Here is a 16,440-nt window from a genome sequence, read left to right as displayed (position 1 = left end):
GCTTATCTTTCACTGTCACTAAATCCACTCATTCAATTGAGTTAATAATCTACGGAGCTTTTAGATCACTTCCTGCCATTTGATCTAAACTGTCCTCATAGGACAGCACACAATTGGCGCAGCGCCATCCGGGTTAGGGGAGGGTTTGGACGGGGTAGGCCGTCATTGTTAAAATAAGAATTTGTTCTTAACTGACTTGCCTAGTTAAATTTTAAAAAACATTATCAGGATGCAGGGGATAAACCAGACACTTTTAAAAAGCCCTTGTGTCTGTGCCTGCTTGCCTTTCACTCTCACGTAACCACTGACTCACTCACCACCCAGACACCTGTGACACGAAACTGCAAGATAGGCAGCGGAGCTAAACATCTGAAATACACATGCAATTGCCTTAAATACTCAGAAATAACTTGAAATAGAAACTATTGTCCACTGCACTGTCCAATGATGTCCTTTTTCCAAACATATGTCTATTCCTCATGCTTTTATTGTACTTAGTAAATGTATTTTAGACCATTCTTAGAGATGATAGTAGCGGAGCTTTCTTACCTTGTTTTTGAGCTTGTGTATCTCTGCCTCGGTGACAGTGTGCTTGATCTGCAGCTGAGGGAGTAGAAAGAGTAGAAAGGGAAGAGGTCGATCTGATGATCAAACACTTGGCTGAGCAGCCTCTGTGCTGGACAAGCCTCATGCAGAGACAGAGACAGAGACAGAGACATATACACACACACACACACACACACACACACACACACACACAGAAGGAGTCAATAGGCAGAGAGAGAAAAGTGTGTAAATAAAGATTGAATGACAGAAAGAGAAAGAGAGAGGAAGGACACAGTAGAATGAGAGAAGTTGAGAGAAAGAGGCAGTAAAGGAATGTGAAGAGAGAAAAAGAAAGAGAAAGAAAGAGAGAAATAGAGAGAGAGAGAAAGAGAGAGATAGAAAGAGAGAAAAAGAAAGAGGAAGAGAAAGAGAGAGAGAAAGAGAGAGAGAGACAGAGAGAGAGAGAGAGAGAGAGAGAAAGAAAGAAAGAAAGTGAGGGAGAGAGAAAGAACGAGAGAGAAAGAGAAAGAGAGAGAGAATGAGAGAGAGTCCCAGAAAGAGAGAAAGAGGAAGAGAGTCCCAGAGAAAGAGAGAGAGATAGAGAGAGAGGAAGAGAAAGAGAGAGAGAAAGGAGGGAGAAAAAGAGAGCGAGAATGAGAGAGTCCCAGAGAGAGAGAGAGTTCAGAGGTTTTGGGACAGTAGAGATTACATTATTTCTCACTAAATATCCAGAACACCGCAGTGCAGCTCGAGCAATTTGTTAAGTGTGTCACGCAAATGTGGTGTGAGGGACAAAATCTCCTGGTGCCAGCAGTGGTAGTAAGGCTTTTTAATCAATATTACTTGCAGGCTGGCTACTTTAAAAATGATTTTTTTTTAAATCATATCAAAAGGGTTCTAGAAGAAAGTAACGCCCAAATACTGTTTTTTCAGTAATTTGCTACTGTTTGACTTCGTTCCAATCAGGAACAAGAAAGAGTTGTTTGACAAAGTGCTGGGCAACAGTATTAGCGATATTAAGGCGAGGAAAATACATTAATACATACAGTAAGACCTTTTTTTGGGACCTTCTGTCTTTTTTTAGTGGTGAAAGGAAAGAAGTAGAGGAAAAGAGACAAGGAAAGAGGAAGTGAAGTGACCTCTCTGAACTTCTGATAGAGTTTGGTGGCATCCAACTCTGAGGGGGAAATGATGTCATCCGCTTCTGGCAAATCGAACACCTCAATGCTCTTCTCGCCGTCGCCCTCCCCGTCTCTGGCCCTGTCCGCAGCTGGCCCTGCCTCCTCATCCTCCTCCTCCTCCTCATCAGTGGCGTACTCCCCTGTCTGAGGTCACACACACACACATAACATGAGAATACATTTCCGTCTACATAATTTGTCACACATATACGTTTCACAGAGAACAACACAAGCTCCTCCTCATCAAACGTTGACCCCTTCTTTTTCGTTTGTTTGACTTTGTCTAACTTTCATTGAGTCCTCTCTTCCTATTTGAAGAAACGTTGCCTGCTACTCTGTTTGCCAGACGACTCATCCTGTATTAATTCCGCTGCTGTATCGGTCACACCATGCATCAGTCTGAACCTAACATCCTAGAAGTCGTTTGTGGTAATGTTAAAATGACATGAAACAAAGATTTGTGTAGGCCAGTTCTGGTTTCTGGGACCAATCAGAATGATTTGCATTCGCAAAGTCATCTGTGAGGAGATCAAGTCAACTCATGGTGGAGAAGAAACCTTAGTGGGCGTGGCGTTTGGCCGGCGCTCTGTGGATGAGTAGCCAGGCATCTCGAATGTTGATAATGAAAACAGTTAATCATGTTTACAGTGAGGACAACAAATACACCAGCTTAAGCTTTCTTTCAGCCAATTTTGAGAGAGAGACCAGTTGTCATGTCTGGGTATAGAATAACAGGGGCCCAGTCAAAGTGAGCTGGGGGTTGAGGTGAGGTGAGGAAGGGGAAGATTGATGGATGGGGATGGAGGGTGGGGGGTTGAGGAGAGGGTCAGGGTTAGGGTTAGGTCATTGTCATCCTGTGATGACCCACAGTATGGAAAACCCTTTCAGATGAGTGGTGCTTTATGAGAGCAATCCATCACCATCATCACGACTAGAGCTGTGGCGGGCACAAAATTCCATCAGCCGGTCTCACGGTAACTGACCGTTAATTAACAAGAACAATTTTTTTTTCTTTCTTGGGCCTCTATAACTATATCTATTTTTTTTGCGAATTGAATTGATCCCCTCTACCACACGGAACCCCACTAATCCTACCGACGGAAACGCACAAGGTGGCTAAAAACAGACCTCCATCCTATGCTAGCTTGCTACCGATGGCCCGGGTAGCTGTCTGAATCGCCGTGACCCCAACCAACCTCACTACTCACTGGACCCTTTTGAACACTCGACTAAGCATGCCTCTCCTTAATGTCAATATGCCTTGTCCATTGCTGTTCTGGTTAGTGTTTATTGGCTTATTTCATTGTAGAGCCTCTAGTCCTGCTCACTATACCTTATCCAACCTATTAGTTCCACCACCCACACATGCGATGACATCTCCTGGTTTCAATGATGTTTCTAGAGACAATATCTCTCTCATCATCATTCAATACCTAGGTTTACCTCCACTGTATTCACATCCTACCATATCTTTGTCTGTACATTATACCTTGAAGCTATTTTATCGCCCCCAGAAACCTCCTTTTACTCTCTGTTCCAGACGTTCTAGATGACCAATTCTCATTGCTTTGAGCCGTACCCTTATCCTACTCCTCCTCTTTTCCTCTGGTGATGTAGAGGTGAATCCAGGCCCTGCAGTGCCTAGCTCCACTCCTATTCCCCAGGCGCTCTCTTTTGATGACTTCTGTAACCGTAATAGCCTTGGTTTCATGCATGTTAACATTAGAAGCCTCCTCCCTAAGTTTGTTTTATTCACTGCTTTAGCACACTCTGCCAACCCGGATGTTCTAGCTGTGTCTGAATCTTGGCTTAGGAAGACCACCAAAAATTCTGACATTTTCATCCCTAACTACAACATTTTCAGACAAGATAGAACTGCCAAAGGGGGCGGTGTTGCAATCTACTGCAAATATAGCCTGCAGAGTTCTGTCCTACTATCCAGGTCTGTACCCAAACAATTTGAACTCTACTTTTAAAAATCCACCTCTCTAAAAACAAGTCTCTCAACCGTTGCTGCCTGCTATAGACCACCCTCTGCCCCCAGCTGTTCTCTGGACAGCATATGTGAACTGATTGACCCCCATCTATCTTCAGAGCTCGTGCTGCTAGGCGACCCAAACTGGAACATGCTTAACACCCCAGCCATCCTACAATCTAAGCTTGATGCCCTCAATCTCACACAAATTATCAATGAACTTACCAGGTACCTCCCCAAAGCCGTAAACACGGGCACCCTCATAGATATCATCCTAACCAACTTGCCCTCTAAATACACCTCTGCTGTCTTCAACCAAGATCTCAGCAATCACTGCCTCATTGCCTGCATCCGTAATGGGTCAGCGGTCAAATGACCTCTACTCATCACTGTCAAACGCTCCCTGAAACACTTCAGTGAGCAGGCCTTTCTAATCGACCTGGCCAGGGTATCCTGGAAGGATATTGATCTCATCCCGTCAGTAGAGGATGCCTGGTTATTTTTTTTAAATGCCTTCCTAACCATCTTAAATAAGCATGCCCCATTCAAGAAATGTAGAACCAGGAACAGATATAGCCCTTGGTTCTCCCCAGACCTGACTGCCCTTAACCAACACAAAAACATCCTATGGCGTTCTGCATTAGCATTGAACAGCCCCCGTGATATGCAGCTTTTCAGGGAAGCTAGAAACCATTATACACAGGCAGTTAGAAAAGCCAAGGCTAGCTTTTTCAAGCAGAAATTTGCTTCCTGCAACAATAACTCAACAATAAAGATACTGTAAAGTCCATGGAGAATAAGAACACCTCCTCCCAGCTGCCCACTGCACTGAAGATAGAAAACACTGTCACCACTGATAAATACACTATAATTGAGAATTTCAATAAGCATTTTTCTACGGCTGGCCATGCTTTCCACCTGGCTACCCCTACCCCGGTCAACAGCACTGCACCCCCCACAGCAACTCGCCCAAGCCTTCCCCATTTCTCCTTCTCCCAAATTCAGTCAGCTGATGTTCTGAAAGAGCTGCAAAATCTGGACCAGGGCTAGACAATCTGGAAAATTATCTGCCGAAATTGTTGCCACCCCTATTACCAACCTGTTCAACCTTTCTTCGTGTCGTCTGAGATTCCCAAAGATTGGAAAGCAGCTGCGGTCATGCTCTTCAAAGGGGGGGACACTCTTGACCCAAACTGCTACAGACCTATATCTATCCTACCCTGCCTTTCTAAGGTCTTCGAAAGCCAAGTCAACAAACAGAGTACCGACCATTTCAAATCTCACCATACCCTCTCTGTTATGCAATCTGGTTTCAGATCAGGTCATGGGTGCACCTCAGCCACGCTCAAGGTCCTAAACGATATCTTAACCGCCATCGATAAGAAACATTACTGTGCAGCGGTATTCATTGATCTGGCCAAGGCTTTCGACGCTGTCAATCACCACATCCTCATCAGCAGACTCGACAGCCTTGGTTTCTCAAATGATTGCCTCGCCTGGTTCACCAACTACTTCTCTGATAGAGTTCAATGTGTCAAATCGGAGGGTATGTTGTCCGGACCTCTGGCAGTCTCTACAGGGTTCAATTCTTGGACTGACTCTCTTCTCTGTATACATCAATGATGTCGCTCTTGCTGCTGGTGAGTCTCTGATCCACCTCTACGCAGACGACACCATTCTGTATACTTCTGGCCCTTCTTTGGACACTGTGTTAACAACCCTGCAGGCAAGCTTCAATGCCATACAACTCTCCTTCCGTGGCCTCCAATTGCTCTTAAATACAAGTAAAACTAAATGCATGCTCTTCAACCAATCGCTGCCTGCACCTGCCCGCCTGTCCAACATCACTACTCTGGACGGCTCTGACTTAGAATACGTGGACAACTACAAATACCTAGGTGTCTGGTTAGACTGTAAACTCTCCTTACAGACCCACATCAAACATCTCCATTCCAAAGTTAAATCTAGAATTGGCTTCCTATTTCGCAACAAAACATCCTTCACTCATGCTGCCAAACATACCCTTGTAAAACTGACCATCCTACCAATCCTCGACTTCGGCGATGTCATTTACAAAATAGCCTCAAATACCCTACTCAACAAATTGGATGCAGTCTATTACAGTGCCATCCATTTTGTCACCAAAGCCCCATATACTACCCACCATTGCGACCTGTACGCTCTCGTTGGCTGGCCCTCGCTTCATACTCGTCGCCAAACCCACTGGCTCCATGTCATCTAAAAGACCCTGCTAGGTAAAGTCCCCCCTTATCTCAGCTCGCTGGTCACCATAGCAGCACCCACCTGTAGCACGCGCTCCAGCAGGTATATCTCTCTGGTCACCCCCAAAACCAATTCTTCCTTTGGCCGCCTCTCCTTCCAGTTCTCTGCTGCAAATGACTGGAATGAACTACAAAAATCTCTGAAACTGGAAACACTTATCTCCCTCACTAGCTTTAAGCACCAGCTGTCAGAGCAGCTCACAGATTACTGCACCTGTACATAGCCCATCTATAATTTAGCCCAAACAACTACCTCTTCCCCTACTGTATTCATTTATTTATTTTGCTTTGCACCCCATTATTTCTATTTCTATTTTGCTGCAAACACCATTCCAGTGTTTTACTTGCTATATTGTATTTACTTCGCCACCATGGCCTTTTTTTTGCCTTTACCTCCCTTATCTCACCTCATTTGCTCACATCGTATATAGACTTATTTTTCTACTGTATTATTGACTGTATGTTTGTTTTACTCCATGTGTAACTCTGTGTTGTTTGTGTCGAACTGCTTTGCTTTATCTTGGCCAGGTCGCAATTGTAAATGAGAACTTGTTCTCAACTTTCCTACCTGGTTAAATAAAGGTGAAATAAAATAAAATAAATAAATATCAATCTATGATCCCCCATAGTCAAAAGTCAACCTATTCACTTCTGTATGAGAAATAAATATTCCAAACATAGTCTGGGACAGTTGTGGGATGCGATAGATCCCAAATGAATACAACCACTAGCATCTTTTTTATGCAATGTGGCAGACAAAACAGATCAGAACATTTAGCTTAAAATGTTATTATTTCTTCACATTATAAGCGCAGCAATGCGCACATGGCAGCAGGCTATAAGGATGAATGTTCCATTAGCTTCACCACCATCATCACCCCGTCACTATCATCATCATCATCATCATCAGCCTGTGCAGTATGTGTGGTCAGTAGAAAAGAGACAGCAGGGTTGATGATACTGTATGTTTCTCTTTCTGCTAGAGTTCTCTCTCTCTACAGCCTGGTAGCTTACTAAACTGATCCAGACAGACAGAATGCTTCCCAAATGACACACTATCCCCAATGGGTTCTGCTCTAAAGTAGTGCACTATGTAGAGAGCGGGGTGCCATTTGGGACACAGACAGGATTATAAAGACGAGTTCTGCTCTGCTGCAGCTCACATCTGGTTGCAGAGAGCCAGGCAGGGACAGCAGGATTGAATGACCCATCCTGGCCGGCCGGGCCACTCTGTCTGGTCCTACTGCCAGAGACACTGGTGCTGGAGCTCACAGAGTTGTTGCAGAGCAAACACATCTCTCTCTCTCTCTCGCTCTCTCTCTCTCTCACACAAACACGCTGATGCACACACAGACACACACATTATCTTTCTCTCTCTCTGTCTCTCTCTGACTCTCTCACAAACACACTGATGCGCGCGCACACACACACACACACACACACACACACACACACACACACACACACACACACACACACACACACACACACACACACACACACACACAAAGCTTACGCTGACACATGATTTGATACCTCTGGTACAGGGAAAGCTTTCAGCCCTGCTGCTTTAAACAACTAAGGGTATCTATTCATCCCCATTCACCCCATTCTCTATTAACAGGGTGAACAGGGTGAAAAGGTTGAATAGAGAATGGGGTGAATAGGGTGAACGGGGTAAACGGGGTGAACTGGGTGAACAGGGTGAAACAGGGCTGCTCAAGTTCAACACTGTTTAACATCTACCTTAATGAATTGGCAAAACATTATAGAAGAATCTGCAGCACCTGGTCTCACCTTACACAACACTGAAATCAAGTGTCTGCTGTACGCAGATGACCTGGTGTTGTGGTCTCCCACTAAGGAGCTACAGCACCAAGATAATTATTCACCCCATTCTCTCTTCAACCCATCTAGTCACCCCATTCTCTCTTCAACCCATCTAGTCACCCCATTCTCTATTCACCCCATCTAGTCACCCCATTCTCTATTCACCCCATCTAGTCACCCCATTCTCTATTCACCACATCTAGTCACCCCATTCTCTATTCACCACATCTAGTCACCCCATTCTCTATTCACCTCATTCTCTATTCACCCCATCTAGTCACCCCATTCTCTAGTCACCCCATTCTCTATTCACCCCATTCTCTAGTCACCCCATTCTCTAGTCACCTGATTCTCTATTCACCCCATTCTCTAGTCACCTCATTCTCTATTCACCACATCTAGTCACCCCATCTATTCACCCCATTCTCCATTCACCCCGTTCTCTATTCACCCCATTCTTTATTAACCCCATCTATTCACCCCATTCTCTATTCACCCCATTCTCTAGTCACCCCATTCTCTATTAACCCCATCTATTCACCCCATCTAGTCATCGCATTCTCTATTAACCCCATCTATTCACCCCATCTAGTCACCCCATTCTCTATTAACCCCATCTATTCACCCCATTCTCTATTCACCCCATCTAGCCACCCCATTCTCTAGTCACCCCATCTATTCACCCCATTCTCTAGTCACCCCATTCTCTATTAACCCCATCTATTCACCCCATCTAGTCATCGCATTCTCTATTCACCACATCTAGTCAACCCATTCTCTATTCACCACATCTAGTCACCCCATTCTCTATTCACCCCATCTAGTCACCCCATTCTCTAGTCACCCCATCCTCTATTCACCCCATCCTCTATTAACCTCATCTATTTACCCCATTCTCCATTCACCCCATTCTCTATTCACCCCATTCTCCATTCACCCCATTCTCCATTCACCCCATTCTCTATTCACCCCATTCTCCATTCACCCCATTCTCTATTCACCCCATCTATTCACCCCATCTAGTCATCGCATTCTCTATTAACCCCATCTATTCACCCCATCTAGTCACCCCATTCTCTATTCACCACATCTAGTCACCCCATTCTCTATTCATCCCATCTATTCACCCCATTCTCTAGTCACCCCATTCTCTATTCACCTCATTCTCTATTCACCCCATCTAGTCACCCCATTCTCTAGTCACCCCATTCTCTATTCACCCCATCTAGTCACCCCATCTAGTCATCGCATTCTCTATTAACCCCATCTATTCACCCCATCTAGTCACCCCATCTAGTCACCCCATTCTCTATTCACCACATCTAGTCACCCCATACTCTATTCACCACATCTAGTCACCCCATTCTCTATTCACCCCATCTAGTCACCCCATTCTCTAGTCACCCCATCCTCTATTCACCCCATCCTCTATTAACCTCATCTATTTACCCCATTCTCTATTAAACCCATCTAGTCACCCCATTCTCTATTCACCCCATCCTCTATTAACCTCATCTATTTACCCCATTCTCTAGTCACCCCTTCTAGTCACCCCATTCTCTATTCACCCCATGTAGTCACCCCATTCTCTATTCACCCCATCTATTCACCCCATTCTCTAGTCACCCCATTCTCTATTCACCTCATTCTCTATTAACCCCATCTAGTCACCCCATTCTCTAGTCACCCCATTCTCTATTCACCCCATCTAGTCACCCCATTCTCTAGTCACCTCATTCTCTATTCACCACATCTAGTCACCCCATTCTCTATTCACCCCATCTATTCACCCCATTCTCTATTCACCCCATCTATTCACCCCATTCTCCATTCACCCCGTTCTCTATTCACCCCATTCTTTATCAACCCCATCTATTCACCCCATTGTCTAGTCACCCCATCTATTCACCCCATTCTCTAGTCACCCCATTCTCTATTAACCCCATCTATTCACCCCATCTAGTCATCGCATTCTCTATTAACCCCATCTATTCACCCCATCTAGTCACCCCATTCTCTATTCACCCCATCTAGTCACCCCATTCTCTAGTCACCCCATCCTCTATTCACCCCATCCTCTATTAACCTCATCTATTTACCCCATTCTCTATTAAACCCATCTAGTCACCCCATTCTCTAGTCACCCCATTCTCTATTCACCCCATCCTCTATTAACCTCATCTATTTAACCCATTCTCTAGTCACCCCTTCTAGTCACACCATTCTCTATTCACCCCATGTAGTCACCCCATTCTCTATTCACCCCATCTATTCACCCCATTCTCTAGTCACCCCATTCTCTATTCACCCCATTCTTTATTAACCCCATCTATTCACCCCATTCTCTAGTCACCCCATCTATTCACCCCATCTAGTCACCCCATTCTCTATTCACCCCATCTAGTCACCCCATTCTCTAGTCACCCCATTCTCTATTCACCCCATCTAGTCACCCCATTCTCTATTCACCCCATCTATTCACCCCATTCTCTAGTCACCCCATCCTCTATTCACCCCATCCTCTATTAACCTCATCTATTTACCCCATTCTCTATTAAACCCATCTAGTCACCCCATTCTCTATTCACCTCATTCTCTATTAACCCCATCTAGTCACCCCATTCTCTAGTCACCCCATTCTCTATTCACCCCATCTAGTCACCCCATTCTCTAGTCACCTCATTCTCTATTCACCACATCTAGTCACCCCATTCTCTATTCACCCCATCTATTCACCCCATTCTCTATTCACCCCATCTATTCACCCCATTCTCCATTCACCCCGTTCTCTATTCACCCCATTCTTTATCAACCCCATCTATTCACCCCATTGTCTAGTCACCCCATCTATTCACCCCATTCTCTAGTCACCCCATTCTCTATTAACCCCATCTATTCACCCCATCTAGTCATCGCATTCTCTATTAACCCCATCTATTCACCCCATCTAGTCACCCCATTCTCTATTCACCCCATCTAGTCACCCCATTCTCTAGTCACCCCATCCTCTATTCACCCCATCCTCTATTAACCTCATCTATTTACCCCATTCTCTATTAAACCCATCTAGTCACCCCATTCTCTAGTCACCCCATTCTCTATTCACCCCATCCTCTATTAACCTCATCTATTTAACCCATTCTCTAGTCACCCCTTCTAGTCACACCATTCTCTATTCACCCCATGTAGTCACCCCATTCTCTATTCACCCCATCTATTCACCCCATTCTCTAGTCACCCCATTCTCTATTCACCCCATTCTTTATTAACCCCATCTATTCACCCCATTCTCTAGTCACCCCATCTATTCACCCCATCTAGTCACCCCATTCTCTATTCACCCCATCTAGTCACCCCATTCTCTAGTCACCCCATTCTCTATTCACCCCATCTAGTCACCCCATTCTCTATTCACCCCATCTATTCACCCCATTCTCTAGTCACCCCATCCTCTATTCACCCCATCCTCTATTAACCTCATCTATTTACCCCATTCTCTATTAAACCCATCTAGTCACCCCATTCTCTATTCACCTCATTCTCTATTAACCCCATCTAGTCACCCCATTCTCTAGTCACCCCATTCTCTATTCACCCCATCTAGTCACCCCATTCTCTAGTCACCTCATTCTCTATTCACCACATCTAGTCACCCCATTCTCTATTCACCCCATCTATTCACCCCATTCTCTATTCACCCCATCTATTCACCCCATTCTCCATTCACCCCGTTCTCTATTCACCCCATTCTTTATCAACCCCATCTATTCACCCCATTGTCTAGTCACCCCATCTATTCACCCCATTCTCTAGTCACCCCATTCTCTATTAACCCCATCTATTCACCCCATCTAGTCATTGCATTCTCTATTAACCCCATCTATTCACCCCATCTAGTCACCCCATTCTCTATTCACCCCATCTAGTCACCCCATTCTCTAGTCACCCCATCCTCTATTCACCCCATCCTCTATTAACCTCATCTATTTACCCCATTCTCTATTAAACCCATCTAGTCACCCCATTCTCTAGTCACCCCATTCTCTATTCACCCCATCCTCTATTAACCTCATCTATTTAACCCATTCTCTAGTCACCCCTTCTAGTCACACCATTCTCTATTCACCCCATGTAGTCACCCCATTCTCTATTCACCCCATCTATTCACCCCATTCTCTAGTCACCCCATTCTCTATTCACCCCATTCTTTATTAACCCCATCTATTCACCCCATTCTCTAGTCACCCCATCTATTCACCCCATCTAGTCACCCCATTCTCTATTCACCCCATCTAGTCACCCCATTCTCTAGTCACCCCATTCTCTATTCACCCCATCTAGTCACCCCATTCTCTATTCACCCCATCTATTCACCCCATTCTCTATTCACCCCATCTATTCACCCCATTCTCCATTCACCCCATTCTCTATTCACCCCATTCTTTATTAACCCCATCTATTCACCCCATTCTCTAGTCACCCCATCTATTCACCCCATTCTCTAGTCACCCCATTCTCTATTAACCCCATCTATTCACCCCATCTAGTCATCGCATTCTCTATTAACCCCATCTATTCACCCCATTCTCTATTCACCACATCTAGTCACCCCATTCTCTATTCACCACATCTAGTCACCCCATTCTCTATTCACCCCATCTAGTCAACCCATTCTCTAGTCACCCCATATATTCACCCCATTCTCTATTCACCCCATTCTCGTTTAACCCCATCTATTCACCCAATTCTCTATTCACCCAATCTAGTCACCCCATTCTCTATTAAACCAATCTAGTCACCCCATCTAGTCACCCCATCTAGTCACCCCATCCTCTAGTCGCCCCATCCTCTATTCACCTCATCCTCTATTAACCCCATCTATTCACCCCATCTAGTCACCCCATTCTCTATTCACCCAATCTATTCACCCCATCTAGTCATCGCATTCTCTATTAACCCCATCTATTCACCCCATCTAGTCACCCCATTCTCTATTCACCCCATCTAGTCACCCCATTCTCTAGTCACCCCATCCTCTATTCACCCCATCCTCTATTAACCTCATCTATTTACCCCATTCTCTATTAAACCCATCTAGTCACCCCATTCTCTAGTCACCCCATTCTCTATTCACCCCATCCTCTATTAACCTCATCTATTTAACCCATTCTCTAGTCACCCTTCTAGTCACACCATTCTCTATTCACCCCATGTAGTCACCCCATTCTCTATTCACCCCATCTATTCACCCCATTCTCTAGTCACCCCATTCTCTATTCACCCCATTCTTTATTAACCCCATCTATTCACCCCATTCTCTAGTCACCCCATCTATTCACCCCATCTAGTCACCCCATTCTCTATTCACCCCATCTAGTCACCCCATTCTCTAGTCACCCCATTCTCTATTCACCCCATCTAGTCACCCCATTCTCTATTCACCCCATCTATTCACCCCATTCTCTATTCACCCCATCTATTCACCCCATTCTCCATTCACCCCATTCTCTATTCACCCCATTCTTTATTAACCCCATCTATTCACCCCATTCTCTAGTCACCCCATCTATTCACCCCATTCTCTAGTCACCCCATTCTCTATTAACCCCATCTATTCACCCCATCTAGTCATCGCATTCTCTATTAACCCCATCTATTCACCCCATCTAGTCACCCCATTCTCTATTCACCCCATCTAGTCACCCCATTCTCTAGTCACCCCATCCTCTATTCACCCCATCCTCTATTAACCTCATCTATTTACCCCATTCTCTATTAAACCCATCTAGTCACCCCATTCTCTAGTCACCCCATTCTCTATTCACCCCATCCTCTATTAACCTCATCTATTTAACCCATTCTCTAGTCACCCCTTCTAGTCACACCATTCTCTATTCACCCCATGTAGTCACCCCATTCTCTATTCACCCCATCTATTCACCCCATTCTCTAGTCACCCCATTCTCTATTCACCCCATTCTTTATTAACCCCATCTATTCACCCCATTCTCTAGTCACCCCATCTATTCACCCCATCTAGTCACCCCATTCTCTATTCACCCCATCTAGTCACCCCATTCTCTAGTCACCCCATTCTCTATTCACCCCATCTAGTCACCCCATTCTCTATTCACCCCATCTATTCACCCCATTCTCTATTCACCCCATCTATTCACCCCATTCTCCATTCACCCCATTCTCTATTCACCCCATTCTTTATTAACCCCATCTATTCACCCCATTCTCTAGTCACCCCATCTATTCACCCCATTCTCTAGTCACCCCATTCTCTATTAACCCCATCTATTCACCCCATCTAGTCATCGCATTCTCTATTAACCCCATCTATTCACCCCATTCTCTATTCACCACATCTAGTCACCCCATTCTCTATTCACCACATCTAGTCGCCCCATTCTCTATTCACCCCATCTAGTCAACCCATTCTCTAGTCACCCCATATATTCACCCCATTCTCTATTCACCCCATTCTCGTTTAACCCCATCTATTCACCCAATTCTCTATTCACCCAATCTAGTCACCCCATTCTCTATTAAACCAATCTAGTCACCCCATCTAGTCACCCCATCTAGTCACCCCATCCTCTAGTCACCCCATCCTCTATTCACCTCATCCTCTATTAACCCCATCTATTCACCCCATCTAGTCACCCCATTCTCTATTCACCCAATCTAATCACCCCATTCTCTAGTCACCCCATTCTCTATTCACCCCATCTATTCTCCCCATTCTCCATTCACCCCATTCTCTATTCACCCCATTCTCCATTCACCCCATTCTCCATTCACCCCATTCTCTATTCACCCCATTCTCCATTCACCCCATTCTCTATTCACCCCATCTATTCACCCCATACTCTAGTCATCCCTTCTAGTCACCCCATTCTCTATTCACCCCATGTAGTCACCCCATTCTCTATTCACCCCATTCTCCATTCACCCCATTCTCTATTCACCCCATTCTCTATTAACCCCACCTATTCACCCCATCTAGTCACCCCATTCTCTAGTCACCCCATTCTCCATTCACCCCATCTATTCACCCCATTCTCTAGTCACTCCATTCTCTATTCACCCCATTTATTCACCCCATTCTCCATTCACCACATCTAGTCACCCCATTCTCTATTCACCCCATTCTCTAGTCACCTCATCTATTCACCCCATTCTCTAGTCACCCCATTCTCTATTAACCCCATCTATTCACCCCATCTAGCCACCCCATTCTCTAGTCACCCCATCTATTCACCCCATTCTCTAGTCACCCCATTCTCTATTAACCCCATCTATTCACCCCATTCTCTATTCACCCCATCTAGCCACCCCATTCCCTAGTCACCCCATCTATTCACCCCATTCTCTAGTCACCCCATTCTCTATTAACCCCATCTATTCACCCCATCTAGTCATCGCATTCTCTATTAACCCCATCTATTCACCCCATCTAGTCACCCCATTCTCTATTCACCACATCTAGTCACCCCATTCTCTATTCACCACATCTAGTCACCCCATTCTCTATTCACCCCATCTAGTCACCCCATTCTCTAGTCACCCCATCCTCTATTCACCCCATCCTCTATTAACCTCATCTATTTACCCCATTCTCTATTAAACCCATCTAGTCACCCCATTCTCTAGTCACCCCATTCTCTATTCACCCCATCCTCTATTAACCTCATCTATTTACCCCATTTTCTAGTCACCCCTTCTAGTCACCCCATTCTCTATTCACCCCATGTAGTCACCCCATTCTCTATTCACCCCATCTATTCACCCCATCTATTCACCCCATTCTCTAGTCACCCCATTCTCTATTCACCTCATTCTCTATTAACCCCATCTAGTCACCCCATTCTCTAGTCACCCCATTCTCTATTCACCCCATCTAGTCACCCCATTCTCTAGTCACCCCATTCTCTAGTCACCTCATTCTCTATTCACCACATCTAGTCACCCCATTCTCTATTCACCCCATCTATTCACCCCATTCTCTATTCACCCCATCTATTCACCCCATTCTCCATTCACCCCGTTCTCTATTCACCCCATTCTTTATTAACCCCATCTATTCACCCCATTCTCTAGTCACCCCATCTATTCACCCCATTCTCTATTCACCCCATTCTCTATTAACCCCATCTATTCACCCCATCTAGTCATCGCATTCTCTATTAACCCCATCTATTCACCCCATCTAGTCACCCCATTCTCTATTAACCCCATCTATTCACCCCATCTAGCCACCCCATTCTCTAGTCACCCCATCTATTCACCCCATTCTCTAGTCACCCCATTCTCTATTAACCCCATCTATTCACCCCATTCTCTATTCACCCCATCTAGCCACCCCATTCCTAGTCACCCCATCTATTCACCCCATTCTCTAGTCACCCCATTCTCTATTAACCCCATCTATTCACCCCATCTAGTCATCGCATTCTCTATTAACCCCATCTATTCACCCCATCTAGTCACCCCATTCTCTATTCACCACATCTAGTCACCCCATTCTCTATTCACCACATCTAGTCACCCCATTCTCTATTCACCCCATCTAGTCACCCCATTCTCTAGTCACCCCATCCTCTATTCACCCCATCCT

General features: G+C 45.1%; 1 protein-coding gene across 5 annotated transcripts in view; it reads right to left on the bottom strand.

Annotated features, from left to right (window-relative positions):
• LOC112265804 (neurabin-1-like) overlaps positions 1-16,440 on the bottom strand; it is a 130,891-nt gene that overhangs the window by 28,991 nt on the left and 85,460 nt on the right. For all 5 annotated transcript variants that reach the window (XM_042295228.1, XM_042295227.1, XM_042295230.1 and 2 more), the window contains exons 7-8: positions 1,686-1,871; positions 550-603 (exon numbers count right to left, since the gene is read on the bottom strand). In XM_042295228.1, coding sequence (XP_042151162.1) covers positions 550-603; positions 1,686-1,871 — 240 coding nt within the window. The remainder of the gene's footprint in view (positions 1-549; positions 604-1,685; positions 1,872-16,440) is intronic.

The sequence above is a fragment of the Oncorhynchus tshawytscha genome, linkage group LG13, assembly GCF_018296145.1.
Source record: "Oncorhynchus tshawytscha isolate Ot180627B linkage group LG13, Otsh_v2.0, whole genome shotgun sequence".
Classification (NCBI taxonomy): domain Eukaryota; kingdom Metazoa; phylum Chordata; class Actinopteri; order Salmoniformes; family Salmonidae; genus Oncorhynchus; species Oncorhynchus tshawytscha.
Note: the sequence above shows the minus strand (reverse complement) of the source record. Positions and strands in the feature narration are given on the sequence as shown.